The following is a 19,081-nucleotide window of genomic DNA, read 5'->3' on the forward strand; positions in this document are numbered from 1 at the left end:
TGCGAGTTATAAAGTCAGAATTGCGAGTTTATATCTCAGAATTGCGAGTTATAAAGTCAGAATTGCGAGTTTATATCTCAGAATTGCGAGTTATAAAGTCAGAATTGCGAGTTATAAAGTCAGAATTGCGAGAAAAAAAGTCAGAATTGTGAGATAAAAAGTCGCAATTACCTTGTTTTATTTTTTATTCATTGGCGGAAACGGGCTTCCATAAGAAAGCGCCCAGTCAAAATGTTGCCCTGTGTATCATCAGCCTAAGGATTCTACACCACTGGGTTGACAGATGTAATGGCTGATTTTTTTGACAAAATTAAAACACCACATTTGTCATTTCCATATTTTTATTGCAAAAATAAATATGCACTTCTAAAAAATGGATTACATTTTATAAAACTGTAACTGCTAAGTTTGAGGCATTGCACAGGTTATGGTTGTATCCTTCAGCTAATGACATTATGAATGACAGTGACACAAAATATAGTTTAAATAAATGAAACTCTTAATTAGTGGAACAAATCTGGCTGGCTTTGAAGTATGATCTCTGTCCTTGCTCAAGAATCATCTCGGTCTTGGAAGAACTCATCAAAGTTTGTGTTACTGGGTTCCTCATCAATTTCCTGGAATAAAAAGGAGAATTAAAAAAAATAGTTGTGCAAAATTCTAATTTTGTTGTAATCTAAAACTAATTGAGTCTAAACAACAGTTTTTATAATAAACAAGCTGTATAAATACAGTGCTCTCCATAAGTATTGGAACAGTAAAGACAAAATTGCTCTGTTGGCTGTGGAGTCAAGACATTTACAAATATGATTAAAAGATGAATATGAGACAAAACTACAGATTGTCACATTTTATTATTAGCCGTTTCAACACATAGATGTTTTACCAGCTAAGAAGTTCAGCACTTTTAGAGTTTCATCCCTCTATCTGATGTGAGCATAAGTATTGGGACAGTTGCCTCACAGGCCTTTCTAAGTGATCAGCTGTCTCCTGTTACATTAATTCTTCAGATATTAAAAGCAGGGAATGTGTCGTATCAGTTATATCCATTACTTCTGCATTCTGAATCTTGCATTCGATGATGACACACACAAACCAGGATGAAGATGAGGAAGCTGACTTTAAGAGAAAAGCAAGCAGTTTGGATGCTAAAAGAAAAGAGGAAGTCAGATATAGCTCTAGCAAAAACAAGGGGCGTGGAGAAATCAAGAGTTTGGAAACCACCAGCAACCAACAAGGACCTGATCGGCCGAGAAAACAGTAGTTGATGACAGACAAATCATAAATGCTGTGAAAATGAATCCTAAAAAACATGTCTGTAAAATCACCAACAACTTCCAGAAAGCTGGGGTGATGCTCTGACAATCTACTGTCCTCAGGAGACTTTGACACAGAATTACAGATGCTACACAGCAAGATGCAAACCTCTGACCAGCACCAAAAATAGAAAGGCAAGATTAGAGTTGGCAAAGAAAGCACAAAGATGAGCCAGAAGAGTTTTGGAACTGTGTTTATGGACCGATGAGACAAAGATGAACCTTTATCTAAGTGATGGGAAAGCAAAAATGTGGAGAAAAAAAGGGAACTGCAATGATCTCAAGCATACAGCCTCATCTGTAAAGCATGGTGGAGGTGGTGTCATGGCATGGGCATGCATGGCTGTCTCTGGAACAGGCTCGCTCAACTTTACTGATGACTTAATGTATGATGACAGTAGCAGAATGAATTTGGAAGGGTACAAAACCATCTTGCCTACCAATATTCAAGAAAATGCCACCAGATTCATTGGGAAGTGCTTCATATTGCATCAGAACAATGACCCAAAACACCCTGCCAGTTCAGTCAAGGAATTTATAAGGGCAAAGAAATGTAAAGTCTTAGATTGCCCAAGTCAATCTCCAGGTTTAAATCCGATTGAACATGAATTTCACCATCCGAAGAGGCAGAAACTCCCCAAAACAAGCAACAATTGGAATTGGCTGCATTAAAGGCTGGGAAAAGTATTTCAAAGGATGAGACCAAGCGTCTGGTGATGTCTACGTCTAAAAGTGCTGTTCTTTTTATTTGGTAAAACATAAAAAAAAAAGCGTTGAAACGGCTAATAATAAAATGTGAGATTCTGTAGTTTTGTCTCATATTCATCTTTTAATCATATTTGCAAATGTCTTGACTCCACAGCCAACAGAGCAATTTTGTCTTTACTGTTCCAATACTTTTGGAGGGCACTGTATATCTTTGAATCAAACATCGGTTCATAGCATATGGCAGTAATCTTATGCACAGACCTTGGGCTCTTTAAACTCCAGGTCTTCACCATATTGTATGGAGAAATCAATGTGCTGCAGGACAATGTTGATGCCCTCCTCATCACTGCGGTCAAAGGGCAGGAAACGAACCATACTGTAATCATCAATCTAAAGAAAATAGTGCCGTCTCAGTAATTTACTACAGAATGACTGTAAACTTGATATTGAGAGTGATTATGAAAGATGCTAGGGCTGAACAATTAATCAAAATCAAAAAACAAAATTGCTATATGGCTTAGTGCAATTATCAAAAAGGTAAGACAGTGATTTAAATAAATATATATGCTGTGTGCTTCTGAGTAAAGCATTTCACCAGACCTGTAACAAATGTTTTTTATAAACCTGTAGCCAACAATGGAGAGCTTTAGGGCTCCCTGTGGTTTTGTGTTGGACTGTAAAATAAAATTATTATGAGTATTATATTATGATTATTAAATATGACTTTTTTTTACACTGAGTTAGCACAATTAAAATAGTGATATATTTCCTTTGTTCAATGTTTTTAATTAATAATAATTATCATAATTTGTAGTCACATTGGTAAATAATCAGAATTGTGCAGTCCAACAAACAAGCACAGCAAACCTGAAACTGTTTTTAAATCACATTTTTAATTGCAATCCCAATTTTACAATAAAAAAACATGTTGTATTTATCAGTGCCTCAAGGCATAATCTTTGTAATTGTAACTTACCAAACCACATATGGCCTTGGTTAATTTCCTGAATTTCTTGCTTCTCAAAGATACAGAGTTGTCCTCCATCATTGAGTACATATCTGGGTCCAGATACCTGCAAATAAAATAAAAAACACAGTCTGTCATCTAAATCTAGGTTGAAGTGAATTATAAATAGATCACATTATGTGAACATACTTCTCTATTTCCTTTTTAGCCTTTGGACTGAGTAGATCCATTTTGGTCATTATGTTGACTTGTGGGATTTCTAATATCACCATAGCACTCAAAGCAGCCATAACTCCAGAGATAAACTAGATAAAAAAAAAAAAAAAATTGGTTTTTACTATTTCAATAATTTCTTAACCAAATTGCAAAAAATCCAGCCCATGTATGCTTCATTTCCTTCATTAATTTTTTTTTTGTCATTGCCATGTGCCAAACATTACCTTGAAGTTCTCGACCATGAACTGGGAATCAACCAGGAAGACTCCACACACGCGAAACTCCCACTGCTGCAGTTGGTCTACAAACTGCTTCATTACAGGCAGATGCGTGTACAGCTCGATCTGACCTGCAGTCCAGAGGACACAATGCTCTGTATTGTTCCATGCCAATCCACAACAGCAGCATACATCTGGTACATCACATCTTACCAGGGCAATCAAACAGTATGTAGTCATCCTCCACATGACCAAGACTCTCCTGCAGCCAGTCAAAGTTGTTGGCGAAGTACTCCATACAGAAGATCAGTCCTCCATTGGGGCCGAATCTCAGAGAGTCATCCTCCATAACGTCATCTACCTGGATCAGTTCTCGAATGTCTGTATATGGTGAAAATTGTAACAGAACACATTAAATGTCTTTAGATAGAAGCAAGTTACCTAACATTTACTGAGCTCATGGTCCTCTGTCTGAGAACAGGGAGTGTGACTGAATTTTTTGGGGAAAAAAAAGGCTTTTGAATGTAAACATACATACAGTTTTATCTGTAGGATGTTGTATTTAATTTAATGTCAAATGCAAAAACTACCTTGGCTTTGAGGTAGGGGCAGTTGCAAACCTACTTATCAAATGCAAATTGTATGAAATTTGAATGTTTTAAATATGCAACTCAAAAGTATTTATTTGAAGACTTATAATGAAATCCAAATTTTCTAAATGCATATGATCCATCTTATTGTGAATGATTCATCCATACATGTCTCTCTTTTTCGACTTTGCAATATTTAATTAAAAGGTCGCTTAATTTGTTATAATTTGATTTTTTAAATTTGTTTTTTATGAATACTGAATTTATTGTATTACTATTATTATTTTTTAAAAAGTTATAAAATCTACACATTACGGTCTGACTGATCCAAAAAAAAAAACCTTCTGATATAAACTGCTCAAAAGTTCTGAGAGTGTATTTTACCCTGCATCCCAATGTGCATACTATCCACCCTAAATCTTATTGAAAATGACTAATATCACATAGAATTTAGGGTGGGTAGTATGCACATTCGGACGCAGGTTTACTCTCTCTCTCTGTCTGTGTGTGTGTATATATATATATATATATATATATATATATTGATTCCTGACCTGCCATGACAGGATACTCAAAATGCTCTGCTGCTGGATCCAGATTCACCACCTGTACTGATCGGTTGAGGGCCTGACAGTGCTCTAACATTGTGGCGCAGTACGTACTCTGGAAAAAAGGGGAAATAATTCGGTTTTAATATAGAAACCACTATACCTCATAGTAAGCAACGAAGTTGATGGTTCAAGTATTGTACTAAAATAATTACGATCATGCAGACCAGACCGGTGTTTTATATTTAACAATATAGCATAGCTATACACACAATAAAATAAAATAATTATAATTATTAGGATAATTTAGTATGTTAACCTAACCATTCCTCCTGGTACTGAATTCACGTTACCTTTCCACTTCCGGCAGGACCCATCACTAGCTGCGCGTATCGAGGCATTGCTAATTCTCCTGCTCCAACAGAACTAGATGGTATGTTGTTCTCACTTATTTCACACACAAAAAAAGGTTATTTGCCTCGGCGATGTGTTCCACTTACAATATCTACAGTAGCCATGTTGTTTTCCGTCACCTACGGAAGCCCGCTGAGGTCAAAACACTGGAAACGAACTCGCGCACGCACGCGCAGTATCGGATGGGATTACAGGTCACTTGTAAATATTCTACAAGTCTCAGTTCAGGTAACACTCCGGCATGAAAAAGCACGTCAAATTCGTTGAAAACAGTGATAAAGGTCGTCTGTACCACAGAAAGTCGCTTTTGCCTTTAAGGTAAGCCTCAGAATTTCATACAACGGCTATGCAAATTACTTTGTGTTGTTGTCATATTATGTATTTCCTATGATATAATGTCTTGACAGGCCATCTGGTCTCAACCATGTGCAAGCTGGTAAGTTTGTCCACAAATATATAGTAATTGGTCACATTAGCAATTGCTGCCTTTGTACTGTAATTGCTAATGCCAATATACAACCTCAGTTCTCTTAATTCATTTTACTAAGTTTTTGTAGGTTTCATAGTTTAAATTGTACACTTTTTTAAATTGAGAATATACTTAAATGGGATGATTTGAAAAGTAAATTTGTAAACTAATTTATCACCTTCTGTAATTTTATTGTCCTATACGAGCAAACAGATTCACATGCTTTAAAGAAATTTCGTAAATTCAGTGTATTATTTTACATGTTGTACTATCCTCAAATTGTTGGTTCTTGAATCACATCACTGCATTTCTACAGCACTCTTCTGTTATATACATCTGCAATAGCATATACAGTAAGTTTGAACTCCAAACACAACAATCTTATCTCTCTAGCAACCTGACAGGTTTTTTCCACACGGCTACAGTAGCAAGCTTAATCTGTGTAAATTACAGAAACATTACACCTGTATAATTTGGACAGAGTAACCAGAGCCTCTGACCCAACTGAGTGGGACCAAACAGACATTCCAAAAAAATCCTCTGAAGACAAACAGCTGTCATACATGTAGCAAACTATTATGTGACAATTATTACTTTATTAATATTTGTGTTGTGAACTGTAACTAAATATTAAATTAAAGGACTTATTTTTTCTCTTCATCCAGGCAAAACAAACTCAGTATTTGGACACAAAATACAAAGACCTGCAACTGTACAAGCGTCAGAACAAGATCGGGGCATTAAAACTATTCATATCCCTAAGACCATAACTGCTGCTCCATTTTTACAGGTATTTCATGAAAATATACACTACCGGTCAAAAGTTTGCAATAATTAGAGATTTTGTTTTTGTTGAAGTAGCCTATTTATTTAATTATAATTAAAGTAATATTGTGAAATATTATTACAATTAAATTTTTTGTACTATATTTTAAAATGTAATTTATTGCTGTGATGGCAAAGCTGAATTTTTGGCTGCCGAAAATGTAGCTTTGCCATCACTGGAATAAATTGTATTCAAAAAGAAAACTGTTAGGGTCAAATAAAGATGGATGAGATGTGTTTTTAGCTGATTCTTGAAGATGGCTAAGGACTCGGATTGAGTTGACTTGCATTAAAAAACAGAATTATTCAACTTTTTTTTTTTTTGCAATGAATTCATAAATATATCTGATAAAATTACAATGTTAGGACTGGTTCAGTAGCCATTAAGAAACGTATGCCAAATAACTCAAAATCCATATTAACTTTATTTTCAGCACCCAGGCCTGACACCCGGACAGAAGCGTTTTCTGAATAGTATCGCAGAGGCCTACAGTAAAGAGCACATGCGGCAGTTAATATGTCAACACTATATGAATGTATTACACCGCTGTATCAGGACAGGTGATCCATCGCCTCTTATAACATAAGCATATGTACCTGTATTAGCAAGACCTTTCATTACAATGAAATATGTAACATATCATTTAATTTACTTCATATTTAGTGCCAGATGCAAATGTGAATCTAAACATGAAGCTGCAGATGTCAACATACACCCCACAAGAAGAGCCCACCACAAATGATCAAAGTACATCTACGAGCAAGACAAAAGAAAGTGGAAAAAGATCTTCAACCTCAGAGAAAGTAAAAAAAACAACTTTACCTAAAATTGCCAAGCATCAACGGTAAGAAAATGATGCTAAAAAAAACATGTTGAAAAAATGTTAAAACACTGTTGAAAGAAATAGCTGTGATCTTTAATATTCAACTACACAGAATGTCCTCTGGATTTGCAAAATCAAACACAATACATTCAAGAAAGAGAAGGACTACTATTGCAAAACATGCTTCGTCACGGGGTAGGTTTGATACTTTACAGACTACAAATAGTGTGATATACATGATTCTTTACAATCCTGATATTATGAACAAGTTAGGTTCATGTTTTGTGCTAAACATTATTCAAAACGGACTTAAATTTCCAGAATCACATCCATGGGAAGATGACTTTGAATGGGAGGCGACTGAAATGGACTCTTATCTTGCTGGACACATGAGTGGCTTGTCTTTCAATGAATTGGAAGACGACGATGAGGACTTTCTATTCCTTAGCTAACACATCAATCTCTGTTTTATTGTCATTTGTGAAAAATATCTAACAAGATCATTCTTAAAACATTCTCATGAGTAAACATACTCAACACGATCCAGTTTTAAGTAAAAAGCTCCAGACATTTCAAAACAGTCATTTTAATGATGTGCATTCTGTTTTCTCTCATAAAATAAAAAAACAACATTACACTGCTTATGTGATGTGGGGTTTTATTTTATGAAAGATGATTTAACATGGGCCTTGAAAAATTAATAGGGCACATAACATATTTAGAAGACTAATTCGCACTAACATTATGCAAATAATGCAGCATTATTGCATCCTCAACAACCATCTGCTGAAACCACAACGCTGACATTCTGGTGACATATAAACAGAATTATATATTACATTAAAATATAGCGTAACGTTATAATACAGCATTTGTGACGTTCAGGTGAGAGGGAATGACAAGATTAGCATCCTGAAAGAAGGCAGCTGACAGTATCCGCGCTCTTTAAGACTTTTTGTATTCGATTCTCTCGACTTTGACGTCGTCTCCAATGAGCTGATAGACATACGTTACCACTGTAGATGCTTGAATGTCCATCAAAACAAATGATGGTGTGACGTTGCTGTAAAGAGACAATTTAATCACTAATCATCCATGTAATCAGTTACATATAACATGATGTGGAGGATATAAAAGTAAATGTTATACCTTTCCAGTGCACTATATGCCCCTGTGGCAGATCCAGGGTTAATATAAAATTTATTTTCATTCTCAAAAGCCTCAAATTTGTGTGTGTGACCAGAAATGAGGATATCCACATCCAGCTGCCTATGAAGCAGTGCCAAGCTCGCCATGTCACCCCACGGGATCACTTGGTGTCCGTGGATCAGACCGATTTTGAACTGCCCCACCGTCACCACCTTCTGCTCTGGATAATTCAAGTTCTGTCATTTAAAACAAACAATGTGAATGGTTAAAAGAGTGCATGAACAACTATGAAAAACAGAAATAGGAACCAAAAGCCAACCTCATCGAAGTCTCCTCTGACAATGTGCACGTCTCCAGCGAGTGTTTTCAGGTAGTCATAGCTCTCCTTTGTACAAAGGTTTCCCGTACAGAGGATGTGCTGAATCTTGCCAGGCACTAGCAACTTCTTGAATTTGGCAGGCAAGGTGTTGCATCGGTGGGGAATGTGAAGGTCACCTAACACAAGGACCAGCTAATGACGAAATAAATCTTGTTAGTTTTCAAGCCTTAGTTGTCGGACACTGAGAGTGAAGGAGTAGTGGAGTCGTAAGCAGAGCATTGCTGTCTGAATTAAATCTTTAAATTAAACATTTGGGAGAGAATACTTTGCCTATCTATTTGGAAGCATTAATGTGTCAAATTTTTTTCAGACAGCAATCAAGTCAAAGCTGAGTGCAAGAGAGCTGATTCTAAGACTGCACGCTCTGCTGAACTTGCTGGAGATCAAACCGTTCACATACAAGCCTACAAATGTTCAGTAGAATCAGATCTTTGGTACTATAGAAAACTGACATCTTATGCAATGCACTTTGATTTTTTTCAATAAAAAACACAGCTGGACATTTGAAGACAACAGGGCTATGTTTGGAATAGCATACTAAAACCCACACTGTGTCTGCATCAGAAATCACATTCTTCCCTATAATATAGTGGACAAAAAAACAGTATGTGAGAAGAGTGGTGTGTCCATAGTATTCAGAAAACAAAAATCAGAAAGTACCCACATGACAATGCCAAAAAGGCAAATTCAGTATGTCCGGATTAAATTCATATTACACACATTCATAATATATAGAACATGCTTTTTTTTTTTTAAGCTTAAGCATTAAAAAATAATTCAAAGGAAGCACCTACTCAGAGAACGTGACATTTTAGACGCAGACTTATTATTTCTGCAGAATGTAGTAATATGAGATGCAGCATGCACATTTTATGTTTGCATTACAACTTTATATATTGATACCAGAGTCTGAACAAGCATAATTTAGTCAGGATTTTATGTGGCAATCCATCTTTTTCACTGCATTTTGAGGAGGCACAGAGCAGGCTTTGTAAAGATACCTTAATATCATAGAATGGGACTCAGAATAAATGCAGTACATTAGTATCCCATTCCAAACATAAACCAATATTCTTATGAAACCAGTATGTTTGACCAAGTCTCAATGATACTCCATTTACCTAGTGTTTAATATATACCTCACAACGTTTATAAAGTATGCATTATGCAAAGCACACACAAAAAAGTTCCTGTAGAATGCTTACAAACAGGACAATATATTCTCAACATGGTCAGGTGGAAAAACATTCTTCAATTCTCAATCACTCTGCAAGCTGATAGTTATATTATTAACTACCTGATGATCACAGAAATTAGTTTCACTTGATGAAGAACACTGTAAACCCAGAGCAATGCAAACAGAAAGCAAGACTGAGGGTGAGAGGATCCAGCAGCCCAGAGGAAACAGCAGCGCTAGTCTAAAATTGAGAAAACCGTGAGCACGAGAGGTCTGGAGAGGCACTTACTCTGTGACCAGCCTGAATACGATGCAGAGGTCAGGATGGGGAACAGTGGGTGAGGAAGGGGGTGAGGGAGGGGATGTGGATGCATGATCACAACAAAAAACAACATACAAAAGATGAAAGACAGAAAGAAAACTGAAACAATGTGATATCAACTGGACACTCAACATAAATTGGATTAAATGTTAGCTGATTGTGGTTGGTGAATGGATAGCACTTGCAGGAGGTTAGTGTGAAGCTTGGGGTAAGAGCTGCTGAGACTTCCCATAAGAACATAGTATCACTTTCAAAAGCATTTCAATGACAACGATTTGATATGAAAGCACTATTCAATGTAAAACTCATTTGGGCCGATATTTATTGCAGTACAAATACTTTATAAACCTTCTTTAGGTTTAAACACCTAACAAACAAGACACTGTGAAATGAATACAAAGTAATATTTTAAAAATTAGTTTTGGCTGCACTGCCAATACAAACATTTAATTTGCTTGTGATATAAAGTGCACTAGAATAAGAGTATAGAGTTGTATGTTAGCCACAGTAGGCTAGCAAACTGTTACTGGACTAACCATTCAGCATTAACACACTATACCAAGTATCGCAACACTGAAAAGCATAATTAGTTAATATATCAAAGACTATATTTAGAGTGTCATTGATTTAGTCTATTTAAAAGATAGTGTTGTGAACATGGGTTGAATCACTCAGCAGCGCTAGCTCGCTGCTGTCATGTGACACTTCTGTTCTGAAACGACAGATTTTTTGGGGAAAGCAGCTTAAATATCTACTCGGACGAATGGTTTTAATAGTAAGTTAAAACGGACAAGTATTTTCTGATAAGGAAAGCGGTTCTGATAAATGAACACGTACCATTTTTGTCCAGCTGCGTGTTTGAAACTGAGCTCAGGAGGAAGTTGATGTTGACTCGTAAGGCCAGAAACTCAATGTTGCCAGATCACGCTAGAGAAATACACAAGATGGTTTAAAAATCTCACAGCTCAAATTGGCTTATAAAAAGAGCACCTGGCAACACACTTCAGCAAGGCGAAAGAGCGCCAGCGCCACCTGGCGCCGATCTAAACATTTAAGAGAAAATGACTCGTTCGGTTGTTTATTGAACTCACTGTGTATAAATATGTATGAATGTTTGTAATTTAATGTTTTCATTTGTACAATGCCGATAAACCACTTTAATCTGAATCTGAAGAGCGTTTCTGCTTCCAATATAGTCACTGTGTATGTCGTTTATAATGCTGCATTTGAAACGAAAAACTCACTGAGGTGGTTGCAATCCTACTTGTCGTTAAATATACCTGCAAAATGAATCCCTAACAATATTTCAAATGGAGCTAAATCTCATCTCTTCCATCAGCACTAACTGCATTCTGCTTTAAAAAAATCTTCCTCTGCTTTCACTTTTCCTTAATTCTTCCCTGGACTTCTGTTTATTGCTTGCTGTATTCCCTATTTGTAAGTCATAAATGTATTTAGTATATGATGTCATTAAAGTCCTGGTATGATCAGGTGTCCCAATACTTTTGTCCATATTGTGTAGTTCAACTAATTTCTAGTGCCACAGAATGACTATTAAAAACTATTGTTTTTTGTTTGTTGTAATTAAAGAACATATTGTTCCTAAAACTTCTGAAATTACAAAGTGAATCATGGTTTATTAGCTGAATATATCAACACTTAAGTTTGAAGACAAGCAGCTTTGTCATCATAGGCAAATTACTGCAGAAATACTAAAATGAGGGCCTTTGAGTCAAAAAGGTTGAGAACCACTGTTCTAACCGCTGCTGATATAATCTTGTTTGCTTGCTTATCTATCTCCGCATTCAATGTGCTCTTGCTTGTATGTTCCAATGCCTCAGTTTTCTTTACCAGCCCCTGTGACTGAGCTTGTGCTCTTGTCTTTATTTATTTAAAAAGATGTCGGTATTGTCTGTCTTGACATTCTGTGTGCTCTCCTTGCGTGGCTCACCGGTTCTAAGCTTGTCTCTAAACAAGTCAGATTGCCTGAGTCAGATTCAAAGCACCTGTCTGTTTTTTATGTCCTTCTGTCGTGTCTGAGTCTGACTGTCTTCACAGCCATGGGTGCATTAAGATAACAATTATTTCAGTGTCTTTGCACCAGTAAATAATTTCCTAGAATTCTGAATGAATTTCAGTGAGAATGCTGGTTACTGATAGTTGAAAATACCATGCATGAAAATAGTTAATTGAAAGTAAGATATATATGTTGTAACAGTCTAAACGTTACCTGATTTGTATTATTGTATTTTTCACTGGCTATTGCTTATGAAGAGGTATCTGGTTCAAGGGTAATACCACTAGGAGCCACTTGAGGGCGCTAGTGCACAGTAGTTGCCAGATATAAGCCTGATTAGCGGCGAGAAAATGAGTTCGTTTGGTAGAGGGAAGCCTCTTGGTTGACCTAATGCTACATGCCTATGCCTACACATTTTAAGTCCTGGTTTGAGAACTCGTAGAGTTGACGCTCAAACGTGAGTATTGGCAGACTTTGATAACGACTTGGTGTATTTGTATGCATTTTGACTGATGTTAGCTATTTTACTTTGTTTTGTAGAAAGGACGTTGCTTCTTGTATATCAGCTCTTTTGTATCACTATTGGACTATACCTCTCTGGTTGCTTACTTCACCGTGTTTATTGTGAGCACCGTGTAGATTCACCGCACGCTGCCGGGAAGTGGGAAGAAGGAATCTTTGCATCTCCACGCTGTAGTGAGGCATGGCTTGAATCAGCGCGGCGTTAACGAGGCAATGAACGCCATTTGACTATCTTCACTTCTCCCTTATTTGATTATATCATTGCACCGCTCTCAAATAACCTTGTGGATTTATACTCCTCTCATCACCATCATCTCTTTAGTTCATCTAAAATCTGGACATTGATGATAAGTTTAATTTATTTCATTGACTCATTTACACAGAGAAAAGACTGCTTGTTATTCATATTCTTTATTTCTTATTTTTGATGATAATTATACAAGTGTGCACTTGAGGGAATAAAATAGAAAAAAAATAATTTTTGTTTGGTGAAGTGGTTTAAACTTTCAGTACCGGTCGAATTTCTGTTGAACCCCCTCAAATATTCTAAATACACATTCACTTTGTTTTTCAGACAATCCATGTCTTCATTTCCAGCTTCACAAGATGGAGAGGTAACAGGTAAACTTGTTTCATTTAACAACCAAAAATAATTTTTCAACTCGGTCAAAACCGTGGTCACAGATCTACACTGATTCACACACTCAAAAAAAAAAAGTTGTCTATTGGGTGGCCAGTTTTCCGAATTGACAAGCTGAAGGGTCCCTGTCCCAGCTCACAATGCACATAATTTCAAAGGAACTGAAAGATATATGACAACATGTTCATTTCAGTAAGACTGTTGTTGTGTCGGAATAGAAAGAATAAAAAAATCCATGATTGAACTTAGTTTTTTTTTTCAGTCAGGCCCATTGCCACAAGTATAAAAATCAAGCACCTAACCATACAATATGCATTTACAAATATTTGTAAAAAAATTTATCATTGAGCTTAGTGAATTCAAGCGTATTACAGTGATCGGATACCACCTTTGCATGGCAGTTCATAAAATTTCATCCCTGAGTCAAATGTAAGTGTTATTATCGGAAAGTGGAAGCATTTAGGAACAGCAGCAACTCAGCCATGAAGTGTAAGACCACATAAAGTCAGATTGCTGAGGCGTGCGTATGCAGCATTAAAGTCACCAGTTCTCTGCTGATTCAATAAACGAAGAGTTCCAAAGTTTCATTGGCATTAATATCACAAAAACTATGTGGCCTAACCTTCATGGAATGGTCGAGCAACTGCATGCAAGCATCATATCACCAAATACAATGCCAAGCATCTGAGGAAGTCGTGAACTGCCAACGGAAAACAATGAACAAGACTTTGCAAAGATACCCTGGCAGGCTAGGGCTGTATATACGACCCGAATTCCGTAAATGTTGGGATGTTTTTTAAATTGGAATAAAATGAAAACTAAAAGTCTGTCAAATCACATGAGCCAATATTTTAGTCACAATAGAACATAGAGAACATAAATGTTTAAACTGAGAAATTTTACACTTTTTCCACTAAATGAGCTTATTTAAAATTTGATGCCTGCTACAGGTCTCAAAAAAGTTGGCACGGGGCAACAAAGGGCTGCAAAAGCAAGAAATTTTTGAAAAGATTCAGCCTGGAGAACATCTAGCAACTAATTAAGTTAACTGACATCAGGTCTGTAACATTATTAGAATCAGAATGACTTTATTCGCCAAGTATGTTTACACATACGAGGAATTTGTTGTAGAGTGAGTAAGAAATAATATTAGCTATAAAAGGGATGTCTTAGAGAGGTAGAGTCTCTCAGAAGTAAAGATGGGCAGAGGCTCTCTAATCTGTAAAGGGTGCGTAAAAAGACTGGACTACTTTTAAAAACAACGTTCCTCAATGTCAAATTGCAAAGGATTTGTAAATCTCATCTACAGCAGTGGTTCTCAAACCTGTCCTGGGGACCCCCAACCACAGCATATTTTGTATGTCTCCCTCATTTAACACACCTGATTCAATTCATCAGCTCCTTAGTAGAATCTGCAAGACTTGAAATGTGTGGTGTGGTCTATGAGGGAGACATTCAAAATGTGTGGTGACTGGGGGTCCCCAGGACAGGTTTGAGAACCACTGATCTACAGTGCATAACATCATCAAAAGATTCAGAGGAACTGGAGAAATCGCAGTGCGTAAGAGACCAGGCCGAAGACCTTTGTTGGATGCCGTGGTCTTCGGGCCCTCAGACGACACTGCATCACTCATTGCCATGATTCTGTTATTCACATTACTAAATGGGCCCAGGAATACTTCCAGAAACCACTGTCTGTAAACACACCGTGCCATCTGCAGATGCCAACTAAAGCTCTATCATGTAAAAAGGAAGCCATATGTTAACATGACCCAGAAACGCCGTCGTGTCCTGTGGGCCAAAGCTAATTTAAAATGGACCGGTTCAAAGTGAAATTTCAGTCCAAATTTTACATTCTTGTTGAAAATCACGGATAACATGTCCTCCAGGCTAAAGAGGAGGGAGACCTTCCAGCGTGTCATCAGCATTCAGTTCAAATGCCAACATCTCTGATGGTATGGGGGTGCATACGGTTTATGTAGCTTGCATGTTTTGGAAGGCACTATGAATGCTGAAAGGTATATAAAGGTTTTAGAGCAACATATGCTCCCCTCCAGATGACGTCTATTTCAGGGAAGGCCTTGTGTATTTCATCAGGACAATGCAAAACCACATACTGCAGCTATTACAATCGCATGGCTCCATAGTAGAAGAGTCCAGGTGCTGAACTGGCCTGCCTGCAGTTCAGATCTTTCACCTATAGAGAACATTTGGCACATCATTGAACGAAAAGTACATCAAAGATGACCACGAACTCTTCAGCAGCTGGAAACCTATATCAGACAAGAATGGGACCAAATTCCAACACCAAAACTCCAGAAACTCATAACCTCGATGCCCAGACGTCTTCAAACTTTTGAAAAGAAGAGGAGATGCTACACCATGGTAAACATGCCCCTGTCCCAACTTTTTTGAAACCTGTAGCAGGCATCAAATTTAAAATGAGCTCATTTTGTGCATACAATTGTAAAATTTCTCAGTTTAAACATTTGTTATCTATGTTCTATTGTGAGTAAAATATTGGCTCATGTGATTTGAAATTCTTTTAGTTTTCATTTTATTCAAATTTAAAAAACGTCCCAACTTTTTCGGAATTCGGGTTGTACAGTATATGCACACATACACAAAAGCTGATGACACAAATGGGGCAGGTGAGGGGAGACCCGGCTGTTGATATTCAGGTGATGGCTCCCTCGTGTGTTGAGAGGGAGCAGCAGGAGTGGTAGAGGATGTAACAGATAAGCTGGAAGAGACAATTAGAGAGCCAGGCTTTTTCGTTCAACATCAGTGCCTGACCTCACAAATGTTCTGCTGGTTAAATGGGCAAAAATTCCCACAGAAACACTTAAACATTTTGCAGAAAGCCTTTCCAGAAGAGTGGAAGCTGTCATAGCTGCAAAGGGGTAGAAAGCTGCTTTACTTTTTATTGTCCTCGTCAACTTTTTTTCACATCACTTAACTGTGTGAAAACATCCAAGTGCCAATGTCACTTCCCATTGCAAACCCTTAAAGTAACCAGCATTCATTCTATCTTATTAATGTAACGAACACATCACTTTAACTAACCATTGGATTATTAGTTTAATTAAGCATGCAGCAGTATGACAGTGATATGTCTGGTCTAGTCTGTTTCTCAGCAATCTGTGACCAAATTAATCTGTGACTAAATGCAGATGCTCAGGGGACACAGGGACGTGAATGCTAAAAGAAAGATAATGTGTGTTTCTCCATAAGGGGGCCCACATGGGGGCTTCAACAAACTTCTAGTGCCAAAAAATGACTTAAAAATTATTGTTTTTATTTTATTAAAGAACATAATGTTCCTGAAATTTCTGGAATTACAAAGTGAGTCATGGTTAATTAATTGTAACAACACTTAAGCTTGAAAAGAAGCAGCATAATCACAATTACTGCAGAAATACTTAAGATATCTACAATGGGGGCCTTTGCAGCATTCAATATGCTCTTGCCTATATGTTCCAAGTTTTTCTCACCAGCCCATGTGATTAAGCCCGTGCTCTTTTATGTATGTATGTATTTATTTATTAACTTATTTATTTTAATTAATACTTTAAAAAAAATTATCTGCTATATTCTAGCTAGATTCTCATCCTATGCTCTCAGGCTCTGTCTGTCTTGACATTCTGTGTGCTCTTTTCACCTGGCTTTCATTGATTGCTTCTCTCATTGGTTTCAGCTTGTCTCTAAACCATTGCTTGTGTCACAGCCTCCGTGACTTCGCCTGTGCTGTTTTTCCTTCTTCTGTGTCTGAGACTGTGTGTTTTCTTAGCCATGGGTGCATTAAAATATCTCTGGGATGAAGCTGTCTTTCATAATGTTCGCACCAACTAATAAGCTCCTGGAATTCTGTATGAATTTTTAGAAGAAAGCTAGTCAGTGTTGAAAATACCATGTAAGAAAATCTAGTTAATCATACAGAAAAAAATGAGCCTATGTGCTCAAACAATGATTGCCATTGTGTTGTAAGTGTCATTATCTCACCTTCAGGTACACTGGTGTGGGCTAAATTTACCACCTCACTCAGAACATGGCCCACAGACTGGATCGTAATTTTAAGGGCCGTTCGTAGGGATATCGTCATTTCAGGATTTGGGTACTCTTCTGGTTATGTAAGCAAGGGATATTTAGTGTTAGCAAACAGTGAATCACATTCAGTGGAGAAAATCTGCATTCCATACATTTACTTAATAATTTACAGTCTTTGTCTACTAAGGAATCTGTCAATTAAATATGTAATAATAAAAGACCAACAAGACACTTGCCACCGATTCGTAGTCCACATCCGAAGTCAATCAGCTTGATGTTCAAGGATGCTGTATTGACCAGAATGTTTCCAGAATGGATGTCTCCATGGCAAACTCCATGGTCTATACAATCCTTTGCAGCCTGGACAATCTGAACAATTAATATCCGCACAGCACTGTGTTCTAGACAACCACTGTTGTGCTTAATGAAACAAAACAGGGTTTCACAGGGCTCTGGATACTCCATAACCAAAATCACATTATCTTGGTCTTCAAACCATTCAAGCAACTCTATAATGTGAGGGCTGTGAGGTTCCTTCATCATATTCATCAGATCCACTTCTGAATTGCCACTGTAGAGATATCCAGGCTAAAAAAAGTTATAAACAGTAGGTTAGCTTGATAGCTTCTCGTTAATTCAATATAGTATATTTAGATATTATCAACATTTTTATAAATTCATCTTTTAAAGTTCCTTTTCACTTTTTGGTGCTTCAAATATTCTGAATATACATTCATTATGTTTTTCAAACTTACAAGATAATCCTTGTCTTCAATTTCAGGTTTAGGAGCAAATTTGATGGCGACCTGTAGTTTAAACGTTGGAGAGCATAGGTAAACTTGTTTTATACAATAAACAAAAATCACTACTTTCAACTTAATCAAAAATGGACACAGATCTTTACTCTTCTGTACTCACACGCACACACACACACGCACACACACACACACACACAAACACAAACACAAAGAAAAGACAAGAAAAGAGAGTATTGTGGTACCTTTCGGTGATCTGATATACGAATTGCTAACTTGACGAAACCATAGGATCCCTTTCCCAGATCATCAAGCATATGATATTTCAAATGTACTGAAAGATATACAATAACATGTTCATTTAAATAAGATTTTTATTGTGTCTGAACAGAAAGAATAAAACAATGTAAAAAAATATGGCTAGGTTTTAAAGAGTTATATGAGCAATGAACATCAGAAATTCTTACATTAGAATCCACATTACTTTGTACTGTACATACTTTGCACATTGCACATGTATATGGCTCAGGTAATATAATGAATTTAAGTGCAGCATGAAGACAATCAATATATATATATATTTAAACATGGAACAAAAAGCAGTTTCAAATGTACCTGAGCCAGGTGATAGACCGATGTTATATGAACCTAGTGCTGTTTTCATCCCTGATGGACCTGGGACAGGCTCAGGGTCAGGTGTTGCTGTCAGACCTGAACGGCGGTGCACAATGGGGATGGTTGATACTTGTTGTCAATCGGTTAGCCTACTTTATTCATTAATATCAAGATGAATCTTATCAAGGATAATTATGCGTATATTATATGGTACATTCCTAATAACATTTTTTATACAGTATTAATTTGAACATAGCCTACTTTTCGCAGGATCCATCTGGTCAGAAAGTTGTTGAAATGACATAAACAGTGTTCAAGACTTCAGCTTAACAGCTTTTAACAGACTTTGCAAGACTTTATAGT

At 36.8% G+C, this 19,081-nt stretch overlaps 3 protein-coding genes across 4 annotated transcripts; 1 reads left to right on the plus strand and 2 right to left on the minus strand.

Annotated features, from left to right (window-relative positions):
- Positions 1 to 326: 326 nt before the first annotated feature.
- Positions 327 to 5,267, minus strand: LOC306862752 (GPN-loop GTPase 3-like). The gene is made up of 8 exons (XM_079405724.1): positions 4,917 to 5,267; positions 4,570 to 4,678; positions 3,639 to 3,806; positions 3,432 to 3,556; positions 3,181 to 3,296; positions 3,001 to 3,097; positions 2,286 to 2,414; positions 327 to 617 (listed from the first exon to the last, which is right to left on the minus strand). The coding sequence occupies exons 1-8, from the start codon at positions 4,962 to 4,964 to the stop codon at positions 552 to 554; spliced, it is 858 nt and encodes a 285-aa protein (XP_079261850.1). The 5' UTR covers positions 4,965 to 5,267; the 3' UTR covers positions 327 to 551.
- On the plus strand, positions 5,114 to 8,309 carry fam216a (family with sequence similarity 216 member A). 2 transcript variants are annotated; one of them, XM_079405725.1, is made up of 7 exons: positions 5,114 to 5,295; positions 5,385 to 5,413; positions 6,112 to 6,236; positions 6,706 to 6,832; positions 6,936 to 7,116; positions 7,208 to 7,290; positions 7,417 to 8,309. In XM_079405725.1, the coding sequence occupies exons 1-7, from the start codon at positions 5,219 to 5,221 to the stop codon at positions 7,545 to 7,547; spliced, it is 753 nt and encodes a 250-aa protein (XP_079261851.1). In that variant the 5' UTR covers positions 5,114 to 5,218; the 3' UTR covers positions 7,548 to 8,309. The 2 variants fall into 2 exon arrangements, 1 of the variants encoding a protein (XP_079261851.1); XR_013783605.1 differs by lacking the exon at positions 5,385 to 5,413.
- On the minus strand, positions 7,167 to 11,046 carry LOC306862755 (vacuolar protein sorting-associated protein 29-like). Its single transcript, XM_079405727.1, has 4 exons — positions 10,960 to 11,046; positions 8,564 to 8,755; positions 8,245 to 8,480; positions 7,167 to 8,158 (listed from the first exon to the last, which is right to left on the minus strand). Exons 1-4 carry the CDS (start codon positions 10,960 to 10,962, stop codon positions 8,041 to 8,043), a joined length of 549 nt encoding a protein of 182 aa, XP_079261853.1. The 5' UTR covers positions 10,963 to 11,046; the 3' UTR covers positions 7,167 to 8,040.
- Between the last annotated feature and the right edge of the window lie 8,035 nt (positions 11,047 to 19,081).

Source organism: Barbus barbus (assembly GCF_936440315.1).
Source record: "Barbus barbus genome assembly, chromosome: 43".
NCBI lineage: Eukaryota > Metazoa > Chordata > Actinopteri > Cypriniformes > Cyprinidae > Barbus > Barbus barbus.